The sequence below is a fragment of the Lepidothrix coronata genome, unplaced genomic scaffold (genome assembly GCF_001604755.1).
Source record: "Lepidothrix coronata isolate B3197 unplaced genomic scaffold, Lepidothrix_coronata-1.0 Scaffold91, whole genome shotgun sequence".
NCBI lineage: Eukaryota > Metazoa > Chordata > Aves > Passeriformes > Pipridae > Lepidothrix > Lepidothrix coronata.
In genome coordinates, this window is record NW_016690271.1 from 1,386,697 (window position 1) to 1,404,431 (window position 17,735).

Sequence of the window (17,735 nt, forward strand, 5' to 3'; positions counted from 1 at the left end):
CTGGGAGTCTCGTGAACAGCGAGGATTTTTTTTTATTATTATTATTATTAATTTTTTTTTATTTTTTATTTTTTTTTTTAGTTTCAGCTCCTGGAAGCATGAGGGGATGAGGGGAATCTCACTTTGGAAAACTGAACCAACCAACCAAAAAAAAAAAGAGAATTTGAGGATTATTTAAAATTAACTGCTAATTAAATTTTCCTGAGTGTTTTAAGGATCAGGAGGGGGGTGTTGGAACACGTGGATTGCAGAGCACAGGGGCTCTTGCAGGTTGGAGTAGGGATGGAAGAGGCTTCAGCTTCCTCCTCTCAGCATCTTTGGAACTCTGCCCTTCAGTCTCAGGGAGGGAGGACTCGGACCTGGCTCACACAACATGGATGTTCCAAGGGCTGAAGGTTCTCCCCTCACAGCAGAGCAGGAATTGATGCTTTCCCAACAAAAGTGGGATGTAGTGGAAGTGTGAGGTTCTTCAGGCACTGATAATTTGCCCTGTTAATTGACTTTTTTTTTTTCTGGCAGTGTCACCATAAGCCTTTGTCAAGCAGCATTTCATGGCAGTGATGCCAACAGGATAAGGGTAGGGATGGGGATAAGGATTAGGGATAGGGATAGTTCATGGCTGTGTGTTCAGACCTTTTGCACTGTCTGGTCTCTCCCCACCTTTCCTGTGTGGTGAAAGTGCTGAGTGGGTTCCTGTCTGAACACAGCTCATTCCAGGAGCAGGGAATGCCAGGGTTGGATGGACACCTGCTGCTGCCAGGAGGCAGGATAAAGAACTGCCACCACATCTCCCACCAGCATTAAACCAGATAAAAGTCTTTCATCTCCCCAGCCTGAGCACCTTCTTGCTCATAGGCTACTTCACCTGGAACACAAACACGGTGTGAAAGCTGCTGGGATAGAGCTTTTCCAAGGATGGAACATTGGGGTTGTTCCCTGTGTGTTTGCACAGCAACATAAGCTGCTGGGGAACAAGGCCGTGCTGAATTAATTGAATTATTTCAGAGATGAGTTTGGTCCACTAATTCCATATCGATTCTGGGCTTTAAATAGCATTAAGGACCCGTGTTAAAACTCAATTAAAACTCAGGAATGCAGTGGGAACAGGGTAAGGTCACATCTATGCACATTCTGAGGTGGAATAATGTAACTGTTTCCCTTGACATGGGTCTGTGTCTGGTGTAATGGGAGGTAAATTGAATCTCTGTTTAATCTGATCATGGGCTGCCCCTTCTGTGAGGAAGAACAAGGTGGAATTAATGAGCCCTGAGGAGCTCTGTGAGGTCTGTGTGGATACAGGGACCAAGTAATTGAACTTGTGCTCCCTTGGGAAATACTTGAGTGTGATGTGAGGAGGTGGTTGAAGTGGCTCGTGCTGGCCAGGGCAGCCCCAGGATCTGCAGCAGGGATTTTATTAGTTGTATTTTCCAATTTTCTTCCCACTGTGCAGTGACTCCCAGGGAACCTCCTGGCAGAGCCACCTGCTGTGGTGGTTCCTCTGAACACACTGCAGGGCCAATCTTCTTAATCAAACCATTGTTGCCATAATTAACAGGGCTTGAAAGGTGCCGTTGAGGCAGAGCTTTCTGTGGGATGTTGGCTGATAGGTGGGATAACAGCTGGTAGGAATTGGGATTAAGTGTTCCAGGGAGTGGGATGAGCATGAGGAGAGCCTGGGGATTGGGGCATGTCTTCATACACAGACTCATGTGCACTCCAGTTGCACTGACATCACACTTTGTCTTACTTAGAGGTCTCAAAGTGTATTTTATGGGAACACCTCACCCTTGGACGTTTAAGGGTCGAATCAGCAGCGAGAACAGATAAATCTTGCATTCAGTGTTGTGCAGCTGGCTGGAGCAGCTCAAAAACTGAAGTTGTGCACTCGATGGTGGGAAATAAATGATCACAGATCTTCTGAATGGGTGGGTGGGTGGATTCTTCTGGCACAGCCCCCGTGCCCGGGGGTTCATCAGACACTTCTCCTCCTGCACTGCTCTGTCCCAGTGAAGGTATCACAAGCATAGAGAACATGTCCTTTTTTTTGCAGAGTCCTGGTGGTCATTTGGCTCCCCCTGAGCTGCCATTCCACACTGCCAGGCCGTGCTGTGGCTCTCTGGAGGTGGCTCTGGGCCTTCTGTTCCGTTTGCATCCCTGCAGGGAGAATTATCTGTGGCTTTCAGGAACGTGGCGTGAAGGGGCACACTCTGTTCCTTTTCCCTCTCCTACCTCTTTGGGACCGGTTGCCTTTTCATTTTTGCTTTATTGGATTATTAAAAGGCTGCCAGCTGGATGTAGGTAAGTGGAGGTTTTCTCTGCTGCAGTCTGCAGAGAGGAGGCATCGGTGTGGAGCCATTTAGTCCTGGCAACTGCTTTCTATTTTTCCAGATGATTCCAGCCGGCTCTTTTTGTGTTTAGCCTATTGTCAGATACAGTCACAAAGACTCAGAGTATTAATCCTGTCATCTGTTCAGTGTGTGGAGCTGCTGAGTGGGCTGTGCCGTGAATGAGGAGCTGGAGGTGCTGGGGGAGAGCGGGATGGGGTGTGGGCGTGTTCGGAGCGCGTTCAGGATTCGTGCCTTTTTCCCTGGCATCCGTGATTGAGTGTGAAAATTCCCTTCTTCGTCCCCAGGGAGGGGAATGTGCAAGTGTAAAGGTCTGATGGTGTGAAGGCAGGTGGAACTGGGGCAGGCTGCAGTGGTGGAGGGGCACAGCCCTGCCCTGCAGCCGGAGTGGCTCCCGAGGAATCCTGAGCCGTGCTCGGAGCAGACAGAGCTGTGCATTCAACACTTGGTGTTGAGACCAGAATATAACAAATGGACTCAACCAAACCAACAGCTCCCAAGGTCATGGGTGCTGGATATACCAGGATTCATGGCCTTGCAGGCTGAGTCCCTCTTAGTGGCTGCCCTGGAGGAGCTGGAGCTGGATCCTGGCTGTGTGTGCCGCTTCCTCCTGCGGCAGCTCTGGTTTAGCAGCGTCTGTGAAACCCAAACTCCACTGCTCTGTCTCTCACCAGAGCTGCAGCTCTGCACTGGGCTCCTCTGCCAGCAAACTGGGAGAACTCCCTGCTCCAAAGGACTTGAGTCTGCCCCATCCTGTGGTTACAGAGCAGTCTGTGGGATTGGCCTTTAACTGGACCCAGGAGAGGGGAAAGGGGTGAAGCCATTTCCCTCACCCTCCCCCAAAGCATTTGTTTTTTTTTAAATAGTGATTTCACAGCTCTAATTTGGAACCAGCACAGCTGAGGGGACCATGATGAGTGTCTGTACATTGGGTGATAGGAACTTCTTAAACCAGAGCAGCTGCCAAAGCATCTCAACGTGGAGCTTCTGCTCTGGGAGGCGGCTTGGCAGGAGAGGATCCGGCCAAACTGCTGACTCCAGGCTCCTGCTTTCCCACCTGGATACTCAGATCAGCACTCCTTGGGCCCTGCAGCTTTGAGATGCTGAGCACCCCAAGGCAGGGAAGGTTTCTGGGTGTGAGTGTCAGGAGGAATGAGCTGTTGTGCCTCTCAAATCCCCGAAGCCTGTGTTGTTTTTTCGAAGGGGTTTGGTGCTGGCATTTACAGATGTGTTTCCAGCCAGACACTGAGCATTAGCAGTGCAGAGAAAAATATGTGCTTGGGCTTTCAGTGGGAAACAACAACAGCAAAAAAAGATCCTTTCTGTTTCTTCCAGCTGGAAAGTGATGCCAGGAGCTGTTATTTCAGAGAACAAGAAGTCTGGATTTCTCTGTGTGTGTGCGTGAGATGCACCTTTGAATGTGTATCAGGAAAATCTACCCAGAGAAAATGCAGAGCATAGAAAGTAGGTCTGGCTGTCACTTCAGTGAAAACCAAATGTGTTTTGGAAATGTCTTTGTGTGTTTCTTAAAAAAACCCAAACAAACAACAACAAAAACAAAGACAAGAACATCTGCTTGTGTATAAATATACCTGTTTTTTCTGGGTTTGTGCTTTCCGTTACAGCATGTGCCAATTTTTCTGGAGTGCCAGAAGAGCAGGAACATCTCCAGAAAATGCTCAGGTTACAACACTTGGATAAAACCCTCCTGTGCCACCTTTGTAGGGATACAGTCAGCAGAGGGCAAATGCACTGGGGAACTTGTGGTTGCCAAACTTCTCCAGCTTCTTTTTATATGTTTGGCCAAATCCTCAGCTGGCTGGAGGGGGAATATTAAGACAGCAGCAGCCCTGAGAGCTGAGCAGTGGTTTGTTGAGAAGTTCTGCTTGGACAGGGGATAATTAATGTGATATTTTTCCCAGTGCCCACCCTTCTGTCCCCTAAAGCACTGGCTTGAGCTGGAAGGAAGGGCACCTCTGAAAGGATGCTGCTGTGCCTGGGACTGGAACAATGTCCAGTGAGCCCCAGCACAGCTGATGGGGTTGGTTTTGTTTATTAAAGACAGGCCTTTGTGCAGCAGCAACGGAAAATCCTATTTCTGTACCAATAAAAACTTTGCTCCCATGGTTGTTGTTGTTGGCAAACTCAATCCCTTTGGTGTTTATGGAAAAGTATTTGCTGGGAAGGCCTGGATGGTTAGCAAGCTTCATCTGCTTTCCTTTTGCTTTGATGGCACATGTGTTGCTGTGGGACTTGGTGTGTCACCCCTGAATCCGTGTTCCCAGGCTGGTATCCCTGTCCTCCAGCATGGACAGCCCCTGTTCCTCCTGTTCAACAATTCCCAGGGTGTTTTGGAGCAGCCAGGCCAGGCCTAGTTGGAAGTGGGGTATGAGCCAGCTGACAATGGCAGTGACACAGAACTGCTGCAGAAGGATTAAAAGAAGCTTCTCTAATAAATGCAATTACCCAAACATGCTTGAGCCATGTTGTCCCGTTTAATTCCTTCCCAAGAAAAGAGGCATTCCTCAGGGCACTGCTTTTGTCTGGCTGACAGAGATTATCCAAGTGCCTCGGGCATCCTCTCTGAATCCAGAGTGGCTCTTCTGTGCCCTGAGTGGCAACTATTGGGCTTCAGATCCCTCTGAAGAACAGTTATCCCTACAGGAGCGAGTGGATTCCTTGCCAGGAAGTGATTTTGTAGCTGGCAGAGCCTTTGCTGCCATGCAGACCTCACAGGCAGCTGGCACTGCTGGCCCTGGCTCCCTGCCTGGGTGCCCAGGGGCATTTTTGCCCACTGCTCTGTGGAAAGGATCCTTCTGCAATGGGGGATCTTCCAGGAGGGAGCTGTCATGGCTTTGTTTGTCCACGAGGCAGGAGCTTTGCAGGGGTGCATCCCTAGGGCTGGACTGATGGAAGGGAACACCCCAAGGAAGGCAGGGACCCCCCAGGGTTGTTTGATGTGGTGTGAGGTTGCTCTTCACTAAATAAAGGACCAGTGTTTGAGTTAAAGCCTTGCACGTTTCTCCTTCCCCTCAAAACCCTGTGTCCCACCTTTTAAGGGTATTTAGTCTGAAATCATCAGCTGAGTTTTTAAGAAAACCATTAAATATTCAGAAGTTCTTGGTGATGTGCAGGATAAAGGATTAAATAGCCCAGAAAAGCTGCTTGTTGACTTTCCCAGCTCCTGCCCCTCAGTGCAGGCATTCCCTGAGGTATCCCACAAGGAAACTTGTGTACAGACAACTGTGCTCTTGCTCCTAAGCACCAAATGTTTAATTCAGTGTGTGCTTGTCACAGTGCATTAAAAATGCAGGTGGCACTTGCTGGTGTCAGGCAGTTTTTGTCAGCGAGGCACCGTCACAGGGAGATGTCACCGAGGTGGCACAGTGGAATCTGCTGGCTCTGGGAATGCCAGGAACTCCAGGAACAGAGTCCTAAAGATCTCCTGGACATCAGTGGGAATGTGAGGCTTGCAGACACCTCAGCAAGGGTGAGGTCTTTTGTAGAGCCCCTGGAGCAGAGGATGTGTTTGTGTTTGTGTGCACAAACAGATCCCAACCTCCCCGCTGGGCTCAGCCCTGTCCCTGCAGCTTTCCCAAGGGGAATTCACAGGGTGGTTCAGCTGTGGCAGTGGAGTGGGAAACCTCTGTGAGCACCTTGTTTTTAGAAAAGGGATTCAAAGCAACGTTTGGCAGCCTCTGGGTGACGTTGGGGAGTTGTGTGAAGTTCATAAACAGGAGTGGAAAAGGGTGAAAAGAGACATTGCTGGGATAGAAAAAACAACTCAACCCTTGAGCAGCACGTTCCTGTGTGGAAACACCGGTGATTCCAGGTGGTTCCCAGTGGTTTCCCACCTGTGGAATGGGCAGGGGTTAGAGCTGAGGCAGCTGCTCCCTTCCCATCTGCAGGACAAAACCCCTGCTCCTCCATGCTCATCTCCCAACATTTCTCCGTGTGCTCTTTCCCAAGGGCCTGGATCAGAGTTTCCATGACCACCACTGATGCAGCCATGGAGGGCAGGGCCTGCTTGGGCCTCTTTCCTCTCCCCCAGCCGACTGAACTTTGTTTTCTTGCCTTTCAGTCCTTCCAAGGAAGCCAAGGACGTGCTTATCTCTTCAATTCTGTGTGAGTACCGCGCACGCGGCACCTGCAGCCCGGGGTGGATGGGAGAAAACAAAAGGATAGTTTCCCTTAAAAAACCTCTGCCTGGCACTTGGGAGCTTGGTGGAAACGTTTGGAGAGAGAGAGAGAGGCAGGAAGTAGCACTGATTCATGTTTGATTCCTGGTGAGGTTGCAGAGGAGCAGCGAGGAAAAGGTGATTTTTTTTTTTCATCATCAGATTGAGAAATAAGAGCTCCTGGATGAGTCACTCTCTGCTCCAAGGATGTAGTTGGACCAAAGAGCCAGAATTTCGTAAATGTAGAGATAAATGATCTCTAAATATGCTCTTTTTAGAGCTAACATAAAACCCAAGTATAATTTCCCGGCGACTGAAAATAGTTTGGGTGAGGTCACTGCCGGGATGTCTTTCCCGAGAACTGCTGATTTCAGTTCCATTTTTCAATTTTCCATTCGGGGAAAGCAAAAGCACCCTTTTATCAATTTTGAAAATGAAAATCTTTCTCAAACGCTTAATTAGCACGAGTGCCTGGAGTGTTATTAATCTTCTGCTCGGAGCTTCTGGAATAAGAAAAAAAAAATCTCATTTTTACCTTTGGAACTGCGAGAGAGACCTTCGGGGCCGCTCGTTGTCCTGAACCTCCTGCTTAAGGTTTTTATAGACTGCAATGAATCGTTGTCAGCTTTGCTGGAGGGGGTTTTGGTGTGGAAAAGCACTAATAGGGAGCATCTCTTGCTTTCCCCCCCCAGAGTTAACGTGGGCTGTGGCCCTGCAGAGGAGCGGGTCTTATTAACGGGATTACATGCGGTGGCAGATATTTACTGTGAAAACTGCAAAACCACGCTGGGGTGGAAATATGTGAGTACCAGTGTCGTTTGTTTTGCCTGGGGGACAGCTTTGCTCCGGCCCTTTCCGAAAGGTGTTTGTGTCATGTCCTGGAAAGACCATTAACTTGGGCACATCCACGTCTTTTTTCCGTTTTCCCTCCTGCCTTGTGTCCGGTGCATCCCTTCAGAGCAGCTCTTTGTGCTGAATGGAATTTTTGAATTAAGAATTATTAAGAATATATACATTTATGGGCCTGGTTTTGATGGATGCCCCTCAGTGCTACTTACCATAAACGAGGATAAATGTGGTTCCTGCTGCCTTTTTTTTTCCCCTAGATGTTATCAGAGTAATAGAATGCTCCATTAATCCCGTGTCCTTCCCACTGGAAATGCTATTGAACACGGGTTTATCCGTTTGCTGCCTCCCTCCTGCTCTTCATAAATTCAATTAGTTTCAAATAAAGGCTTGTGTTACCTCCTAATTTCTGTTCCTGCAGGCACACACCACACTGGTTTGTCTAAATGTTGTGACCAGTGTCTGAACAAACCCCATTTTGTATCCGTGGCCTCTGGACAGAAATATTTTTTACTGAATCAGTTGAAAGGCTGTGACCAGGAAAACATCAAAAATTGATGTGGGTGGAATCCATGCAGAAACACAGCGTGGATCCCACAGATGGAGCAGGACACTAAGTACATCATCTGAGTTTGTGGTAAACAAACCCCAGCATTCCATAACCAGCAGTGGGCCCAGGCCTTTCCAGCAGGGAATGACCTTTCAGGTGAGTTACAGGCAGCAAGGAGAGCACCTGAGCAGAGCTGAGCTGATGTGGAGGGTGCAGCCTCCATAACTGAGTCCCTCCTGGTCAGGGCCATCAGGAATCCCAGGAATTTCCCTCTCAGTTGTGTGGTGTGGAGGCACCATGTGTTTCCATGGCTGTAACCACGGATCTGAGCAGAGCTGGTCCTTCTCCTGCTCCTCCATCTCCACAGGAAGTTCCCTATAACCCATCCCATTCCCAGTGTTGGTGGTTTTACAGTGTGTTCCATCAGAGAACCTCTGCATTCTCCCCAGGTAATAAATTCTCCCTGGAGAGAAGTGGGTTTTATCACCAGTGATTTGTAAATCCTTGTTTAGTTCCAGGAGCCACTGGCCTACAGAAATCTGCACCTTACAGGGTGCCAGTCCTTTTTTCCCAGCCTGTAAAGGCAGCCAGAAGCAGGATTTAAGATTCTTCCCACATCACTTTCCTGAAAGCCAAGGAGCACACCTGCAGTTTTACTCGATAGACAAGGCAGACACTCACACCAGCATTCCCAGCTCTGATCCATAACTCTGATTTACCTTCACCTCATTTTTTCTCCTTTCCTTTTTTTTTTTTTTTTTGTTTTGTTTCAGGAACACGCTTTTGAAAGCAGCCAGAAGTATAAAGAAGGCAAATACATCATTGAACTAGCTCACATGATCAAGGATAATGGCTGGGATTGAGTGGGAGAGCCCAGCCCTAGCAGCGTGTAAGAGAATGCCATCCAACCGAACATTATATCCAAGAGTGAGAGAGTGACTGAACGCTTGGTTCCATGCATTTAGAGGCTCTGCAACCCGGGAGCATCTTCACACCCTTCTCCATCTTTATTGGTGACTGGCCTCTAAATTTCTGTCTCTCTGTCTCTTTGCTTTGTATCTGTTTGTGAGTTGACCCTGGCTGCTTCTCTCTCTGTCCTGGCTCAGAGAACGCCCCGAATGCCGAAGCCATTCCATGTGCCCAGTGCTGGAGGACGCGCTGACGGTGGCTCTGGGGTGGCATTTGTGCCAGGAGAGCTCTCGGTGCGGGGGGAGGACCCGAGGTTTGGGCAGGAGGAGGTGAGAGGGGGGTGGGCCCCGAGGGAATCATCCGAGGTTGACCCTGCGCTTCTCCTCTCAGTGCTGGTTAAGCAAGGCTTGAAACGTCTCTCCTTGTCTCGGTGGACAGACAAAATACCTCACCCTCCCCATCCCAACCCACCGCTCCGGCCCCGGCTGGCTGAGCACGAGTTCCCCCCACGAGCCAGTTGCAGTCTGTGTCGTGTTTGCTGTTTATGAAGTTGTTGTTTGAGGGGGCAGGGCCCGAGGGCTGCAGAGGTTCCCTCTGCCTCTCCTTGTTCTCGCTGCTGCAGGGTAGGGAGGGCTGAACACCCCAGCAGAGCACAGCTGCAGAAACCAAATCCTGACTCCTGAGCCCTTCAGAGAGGAGGAGAAAACCACTCAAGGCACAAGGAGGCTGGAGCTGCAGCTTAGAAGATATGACAAGGGTGGAAAAAAAGGCATATGTGAGGCAAGAAAGGAAATTGCCTAGAGGAGGATGGGGACAGACTTAGTAACAGAGGGTACCCCTTGATTTCCTGGCCTCCCCTGAGCACCCCTGGAGGTGTTTTACCAATCCTTCACAAGTGCAAGTAGGAAAATGCTGTTACAGGATCTTTTCCTTAAATCCCAGGCCCCAGCCAACTGTGGGAGCCTGGCAGAGAAATGGGGCGAGAGTGGGGAGAGGAGGGAGCAGAGGAGCTGGTGGTTGAATTGCACAGGTGGATATTTCAAGCCATGAGGTATCCCCCCAAAACCTTCCCCCCCTTTTCCCAACTCCCAGAAGCCTGCTGCAGGCATGGGGGGGGAAATGGGATAGAAAAAACTTAATAATCTTCCCCTACCCCTGAAATTACACTTGGGAGTTCAAAGCAGGGGGGAGATGTGGGCAGCAAAACTGCAAGGGGATAAGTCCCTCCCATTTTAATTTTTCCACTGTGATTCCTGAGGACCTTCCCGGGGTGGATGGAAGGGAAGGGGCATCGTGTGTGAGAGGGAAAGGCATAAATGACAATGTGAAGTTTGCTCTGCAACAGTCCAGCCAGTAACTGGTGCATAACTCAAGACCATTGAACTGAATTAGTTTTATCTCTCTGAGTGAATTTTCTTTTTGTTTGTGGAATTCTTTCAAGTAGGTTAATCCATGGGGGGGGGAAGAAATCTTTCTTAATCCAGAAGGAAAGAGTATTGTGCAGGGGTTTGTGACTCCTTATGAAACGGGAGCTTTGGAGCTGTAATCTGGTGTTGCTGGATTCCACCCCGGAGAGGCTCTGAGGGGATCAGGCCTGGGGGGCTGCTGGGACAGAGTCCTTTGGTGTTAAAAAATTGGCAGGGAATGTGAACAGAGACGCCCCTGAGGGATCAGGGGGGATCTGAGTGTTGGGTCCTTGTGCTGAAACCCAAACCCGATGAAGCAAAGGCTGTTTTTTTCTCTCAAACCTCTGGTTTTGACGATCCTGGAGAGGGAAGGGAGGTGGGGGCTGGTCTGGCTCCTGCAGTGGGTGGAGTTGGATCAGTTTGGGACCAGCCTGAGGTGGCTTCTGCCCTCACCCTTCTGCTGTGGCTGTGTAAAAATTGCTTCATCTTCCATTTCTGGTTGTCTCTGCTTCCATCATCCACGTTCCCCTCAGTGACAAAAACCTACTAGAAATCAAAAATTCCACAGTGCCCACTGTCTTGTTCACTCTGGCACTGAGCTGGTCCCATTTCCCTGTCCTTTGCTTGGGGATCCAAGACAATTTATTGGGTTTTGAGTAGTGGGAGATAATTTCTGTTCTTCAAGGAGCTCTTGAGTCTCCTCAGATACAGAGCCTTCAAAGGGGTCTGGTTGGAGCTGGGAGAAGTGAGGGATAATCCCAAATCCCATGGGTTTGAGGAGAGCACACAGGGGCTCATCTTTTGATGTTGGTATTTGGAGTGACTGCTGATAAAAAGTGATATAAAAGGCAGGGCTGTGTAAAGAACTGCTCTGAGGAATAAGAACTACAGAGAGCTGGTTTTATCTGTATATTTGGGACTAGAAAGGACAGTGATCCATCAGATGGGGCTGTTTTTAACTGCTCACAGGTGTCAGGCTTTTAATGGCAGCCAGCCTAAGCTTGAATATGAGATCTTAATCTGCTTTTAATTGGTTTTGTCCCACCAGCATCCGCAGAGTCACCCACTGCTGGGTGGGAAACACCCACTGCTGGGAGTGTGACAGGAACAAACCTGGGTGGCTGTGACTGTCCCCAGCACCCCGAGAGTTCCCTGGGGGGGTGCAGTGCTCTGCCCAGGGAGACAAGGAGAAAGGGGCTGGTGTTTAGTGCCCAGTAAATCTGAAGGGCTTTAGTCCAGTCCTGACTCACCTGTTGGGAGCTGGGAGCAGGGGTGGGATCTGTGCTGGGGCTGCCACGGCTTCACCTGGAAGTGTGGATGGACCCAGAGCACAACCAAAGAGCCTCAGTCACCACCCCCTGCTCCTGGGGGGCCCATCCCCGAGGGAATGGAGCCAGGAGAACCAGCTGGGAGATGTGGCCCATGGAAAAGCCTCCTTGTCCAGGCAGTGCTGCTTCCCACGGGTGACATTCCTTGGGGAAACACGGGCAGCAGTGAGTTTTCCTTCTCTTTGGGTGTGGCAGCCTCGTGTCTGGCAAGCCGTGAATTTACACCCCACCCCCCCACCCCGTCTACCCCAAAGCTCAGACTTGAGTTCAAAAGTTTAAAACTTGAGTTTAAAAGTTTAAAACTTGAGTTTAAAAAGTTTAAAACTTAAGTTTAAAACTTAAGTTTTAAATTGTTTTCTCCTCTGGTGGATTATCTGGCCTGAAATCCCCAATCCCTGTAATAAATATTCAGATGATAATATATACAAAGCAAGAAAAAAAAAACCAACCCAGACGTTATCTTGTGAAATATACCTTTGTAAATAATATTTAATTTTAAAAAAATAATAATAATATATTTGGTGCTGTTTTCTCAGAGCCCCTCCCTGAGAGCACTTTTCTGTTGTTTATAAATGATGCTGTTTCCTTCTGTATTTGTTGGAAAATATGTTTAAAGGGAAACAAAACTCATCATCTGTGTTGTCCGCTGAAGGTGCAGGCGTGGCTGGGTTAGGACAGACCCCAAGGTGGGATGAGTGGGATGAGAGGAAGCTGGAACACCTTCCCAAGGAGATCAGGTGTGTAGGATCCAGGCCTGGAATTTCCTCTTGCACCAGTTTTGGCTGAAGTAGATCTGGAGACAGGATTGAACATGAGCTGCAGCCCCCCAGTCCTTGGTGGCTTGAGGGCAGCAAGGAGGGATGTTGGAGGTTTTTAACTAGTCCTTGTTTTTAAACTAAACCACAAGTCTCTGGACATGGATCCCGGTTTTCTTTTTGAGGTTTATTTTTATTTGTTGTTGTTGTTGGTTTTATTTTTTTTTTTTAAACCAGGCTGCTACATAACAAATTAGAGTAAAAGTTTACCTCTCTGGCAGTAAAGTTCATTTATTTCGTTCTCCTTTCTGTCTTTTATCTCCCCCGTTCTCCCCCTTCTTCGTTTTTAATTCACTGGGTCTCTTGTTTATCCCGAAGTGGACCAACAGCACAAACCACTGGACTGTGTTTTGCTGAGCAAGGAGCAGTTTTCAGTGCTCAGTAACTGCTGCACGCTCTTTAATTCCCCGGTTTTGGTGCACGCGATTTAAAAACGCGCAGGAAAGAAAGCGAACGAACCGACCCTGTTGCTCTCGTGATGATCGAGTGAGGATCTTCTCTGTATGCATTTCTCTGACTGGTCTGTGAGAGTGTGTGGATCATGCATTTCACTGCACGTCCTTGTTTCGGGAGGAGCGTCGTGTTCCCGTGGGATCCAGCTGTGGGATGAGCAGGTTGGAGACACCCCGAGCTCAGCTCAGTGGGAAGCAGCTCTTCCCACCAGGTGAGAGGCCTCAGAGCTCAGAAACAATCAGGTTAGACAGGGATTATTTTATTTTTTTTCTGGCAGAATCCTGTTTAAAAAAGAATAAGCAGAGGATAAAATAAATCAACGTATTTAAAAGCAAGCAGAATGGCACTGTGTAAGGTACAACCACCACCAAGCTGTTCTCATCGTTCCAACTGTGTGTATCCTTCGTTTTGTTCTCCATAAGGAAACGGGAATGCTTTTCCCCACTGACAAAACTAAGGACAATATTTCCAATACCAGCCTGTCTATGGATGCTCTTGTGTTTACAAATTGTGTATACTTTTATTTCTTTGATCTTATTTTAATTTTTTTTTTTTTGGCATATTCTTTCAGGTCATTTGCTTCAGTCATAAATGCAATTGTTTGTTTTCAAATAATTGGTTTTCACCTTTTCCTGTGTTTGTACATTGTATATAGTTCTTCAGTATTAGAGGGAGGCGTATTGTTTGTCATATTTACAATATGTGTTGGTGCTCATTTGAGAAAATAAAATTTTCAAGTACTAAAGCTGCTGGTCCGTGTTCCTGCTTTAACCTCCTGTGCTGTGTGCAAACCACCGAAATCCCAGAGCTGCTCCCAGCTGGGATCCAGCCTTTCCAATTCCTGGAGCTTTCACCTCGAAACCTCGTGTGGTCAGGCTGAAAGTGGTGCTTTATTTGGGATTTTTTGGGATGAGCTGATGCAATCCCTCTTCATCCAACTGAGGACAGCTGGGACCTGTCCTGGTGCCCTGTGCCAGTGCCCAGCAGTGCTGTGAGTGCCCTTAATTCCACCGTGTGTCTGAAAAAGCAACTTAACCCTCTTTGGAGAGGCCGGGGCCGGGCCCTGAACTCAGAGCGAGCTCAGGCCACGGCAGGAAAAGCTGCAGCTGAGAGGTTGGAGGAGTTTGTGGAAGGTGAGGAGGAGCCAGAGGGTTCTGGGAAGTGGTTGAAGGCCAAGGAAGATGTGGCTGTGAACTGATGTCCCGTGGGTGCTCATCCCGTGGGTGCTCATCCCGTGGGTGCTCATCCCGTGGGTGCTCATCCCGTGGGCAAACAGGTTCAGCAATGGCACAGTCAGTGCAGTTGGCTCTTTGCCCAATGGGGTCAAGGTCACTGGAGTTCCTGGTTTCACCACAACCTTGATGTGCCATCCTTGGCTCCAGGCCCGTGTGGGACGTGCTGGGTGTGAGCTCTGGAGCCCCCGCCCCGCGCGGCAGGAAGGGCTCGGGGTGAGGACACCTCCAAAAAATGTGAGGCCGGTCCTTCAGCCAACTGTGCCACGAGCTCCTGTTGCTGGGATAGTTCCACAACCTCTGGAGCTGCTGCTGGGTCACTCAAAAAGCCCAAAGGTGTAACCCCATTCCCATCTCATTGTCCTGACAAGCGACTGCTCCACACAGAGAGCGGAGACCTGAGCACTGGCCCCATGGCCACACGTGTGAGCACAAGAGGAGGGATTTGGTTTCCACCAGAACCCGCTGTTCCTGTTGGGATGAGGACATGGGGAACTCATCCAGCCCATGATGGCACAGCTGGAGCCTCCCAGTGCATCCTTTGAGGTGCAGCAGGGTCAGAGCCCAGCACGGGGTTCCTGCCCCCAGGACACAGTGACACCAAACACAGCCAGGCATGGGGATGCTGGGGCTCTCACTCTTCTACTGACTTCAATTCTATGTGATTTAGAGAGGGAAATTAAAGTATTCCTGTCTTGTTTCCCCACCTTTTCCCTGAAAACTGCTGCTGGGGCAGGAGGGCACAATCCTGTGGGTGCTGGGGATCTGGAGGGATGGGGAAGGGACCGGTGGGATGGAGGGAAGTGGCAGGCATGGCCTTTGGCTGCTCCTCCCCGGTGGGAACAGTTGTTATTTACCAGCCGATTGTGTAAGACCTGCAGGGAAATTCCCCCCAGGAAAAAACTCGTGCTCAGTATTTCCCACCCCGAGCATCCAAGTAACAGCAGGAGGGACGACTCAAGGGTGTCTCTGAGCAGCGGCCCTGGGAAGAGCCTCCAACCCCACGTCAGCACTTTGGCTCCAGTTTAGGATGAAGGTGGAAAAGCGCCAGAACCACGACACGTCCTCGGGCTGCGCTTACAAACCCCTCGGGGTGGGGGCACCGTCGCAGGTCTGCCCCACTGCCAGGGTCTGCCGCGGGAATCCCAGGGCGATTCCCAGCCGAGGAGGGGAGCAGAGGGCAGAGCTGCTGTTTGGGACGCAGGGCAGCCTCTCCCCGGCTGCTGCACTGGATGTTTTATTAAACTGCAATTAGAGCGTGGACGAGCCCAGGCAGCCTATTAATAGCGGGGGGAGATAAGCTGACTCAGGCGGCAGCAGCCTCGGGCTCTGCCGCTGCAAACCTGGCCCGGGGCTCTGCAGGAGGGAGAGAGGGAGGGAGGGATGGAGAGAGGGAGGGATGGCCGCTGGATCCTCCTCGGGCCTCACGAGGAGCTGCAGGACTCGCCCTGACCTTCCCCCGTGGCCAAGGACGGCACAAAGAGTGCCCCCTGTCCCACCCTGCCCCTCACAATGAGGGTTTTTTCAGAGGATGATCACAAACTATAAATACAGCAGTGCCAGTGGCCTTTAATCCCGGTTCAAGAGCAACTCGACACTCCTGCTTTGCTTCCCAGCCCTTTTTTTGGGACGCTGGCACTGGGGAAGGGATGCTGCCAGTTGTTCTCTGTGGGTTCACTTGATCCCTTTCCTTCTTTCCCGGGTGAACCACTCCAGGCCCAGCCTCAGGGCTGGCCCTGGGCTTCCCCCACACCACCTCTCCCAGTGGGACAACGGCTCCAGCTCGGGCAGGAGGATTTTCTTGCTGACAGGGAGGATTTACAGGAGCCTGTCCAGGCTGCCAAACACACCAGGGTTATTTTTACCCGGCTCCAGAGTGGGGTATAAATAGTGTCGAGGCCACTCTCCGTTGCTGACCGAGAAATGTCCCACAGAAACAGGCCAGGCACGGAGGAAATGTCACCTGGAATGTGGTCACCACGGGGTCACCCTGCTCTGGCAGCAGAGAGGGATCCCCGGGGGGGAAATAACAGAGCCCTGGTGCCACCCTTCTCCATGTGGCCCCCAAAAGCTACCAAGCCCCACAGCCAGGCAGGTTTCTGCTCTCTCAGAGCTGTTTTGGGGGGTCTGGGGGCGTTGTGAGCACAAACCTTGTCCCGGGGGGTGATCACCTGATTATACATTAAATCCCTCCAGGATTGATTCTCCCCAGGGTTAAATCCCTCCATCAGTCAGGGCACCCCAAGTCTGTATGGGGGGATCATCCCTGTGAGGGCAGGCACTGGGGGGCTCAGGGAAAAGCTGCTGCAAGGACAGCAGGGACGGGGTGACAGACATCACTGCCCTGTGAATAAAACTGCTGGAGATTTTCCAGCCTGCCCTGTTATTTATGGCTCAGGATCAAGCAGCTGCTCCTGGCGGGGGCTGCCCCACAGCCCATTTGTTCCCCGTGTATGGAAACTTCTGATCAGGTGAAGTGAAATGCTGGGGGAAAAAAAGAATGAAATCCTTTAGCAGGGGCCCGACCTCGCCCCCCTGGAAATGTGCCCCTCGGAGAAGGGCTCTGGGAGAGGCTTTGGATGCCTGACAGGAATAGCAGAAGGCTATAGGAGTGCTTTTATATAGCTCTGCTTCCTCGTGAAACCCAGACTGGTGTTTTCTTTTCCACTTGGACAAGGATTTTCCCATAATTGTGCTATTTTTATGTGGGTTTCAGACAGAAGTGAAGGGCCTCTCCCAGCCCAGCCCCGGTGTCGGAGGAGCTGGAACGCCGGAGGGTTCAGCTCTGACGCAGGTTCCCCATCTTTGCCAAGTCCCCGTGCTGGCAGATGTCTCCCCTAGTCTAAATGGGGGGGTTTGCTCCATCCCTCCCTCACAGGGATTTTCGGAGTTTCCTGCCTGGAGATGAACTGTGGTGCAGTTCTGTGTGAGCCAGGATCCTCTGGGGGAAGAACTTCACGGCACAAACCGGGGGTGCTTCAAAACTGCCACCCTGAGGGCACAAAAATTAACACCTCACCTGTCAATATAAATCTCTACCTGGCACACAAGGGGCCTTTGTCTCCCCCAGGGCAGCTCATCAGCACCCCAATCCCTGTGGATGGGGTGCCAGGAGTGAGGGCTGAGGTGCCACTGCTGAGGTACCAGCTGTGCCCATCACAGGGGCCTCCCCCAGTCCCCAGGTGCTGCTGGTTTCTGGAGAAGCCAGAATATATATTTACTGGGAGGGAGCTTTATCTGGAGTGTTGGGGCTGCTGCTGGATCCTCAGCAGGGTTTTGTTGCTCACTCCTGTCTCCTGCTCTGGGCATTGAGGCAGGTCAGTGGGAAGGAGCCAGGTGGGAGCAGATTTCAGAGGAGGGAGGGAAGTGGCTGAAGGGATGAGCCTCTGTTATCTTTAGTTTGGGGTTGGGTTTCTGTCTGAAAGCAGGATTTGAGCTGCTGATTGAGCTGCTGTGTCTCTGTTATCAGGGCTGCAGGAGGAGGTTGTGACTGTGGCTATAATGGGGGACTGTCAGTGTAAATCCCTTTGCAGGCTTGGGGAGGTGAATTTAATCTTTAAAACACTGAAGCCTGGTGGGAATGAGCTCCCCTGAGCTGGGAGCTGCCGGCGCTTGGAGCCACCAGCGAGGCAGGAATAATGTCCTTTATTAAATCCCAGCCATGTCATATGAG

General features: G+C 50.4%; 1 protein-coding gene across 3 annotated transcripts in view; it reads left to right on the top strand.

The window, feature by feature from the left end:
- The window catches only part of YPEL2 (yippee like 2), a 34,500-nt gene extending 20,925 nt beyond the window's left edge, over positions 1–13,575 (top strand). For all 3 annotated transcript variants that reach the window (XM_017821672.1, XM_017821670.1, XM_017821671.1), the window contains exons 3-6: positions 6,427–6,470; positions 7,216–7,324; positions 8,693–9,157; positions 12,696–13,575. In XM_017821672.1, the coding sequence (XP_017677161.1) occupies positions 6,427–6,470; positions 7,216–7,324; positions 8,693–8,782 (243 nt within the window). In that variant the 3' untranslated portion in view covers positions 8,783–9,157; positions 12,696–13,575. The remainder of the gene's footprint in view (positions 1–6,426; positions 6,471–7,215; positions 7,325–8,692; positions 9,158–12,695) is intronic.
- The last annotated feature ends 4,160 nt before the right edge of the window (positions 13,576–17,735 follow it).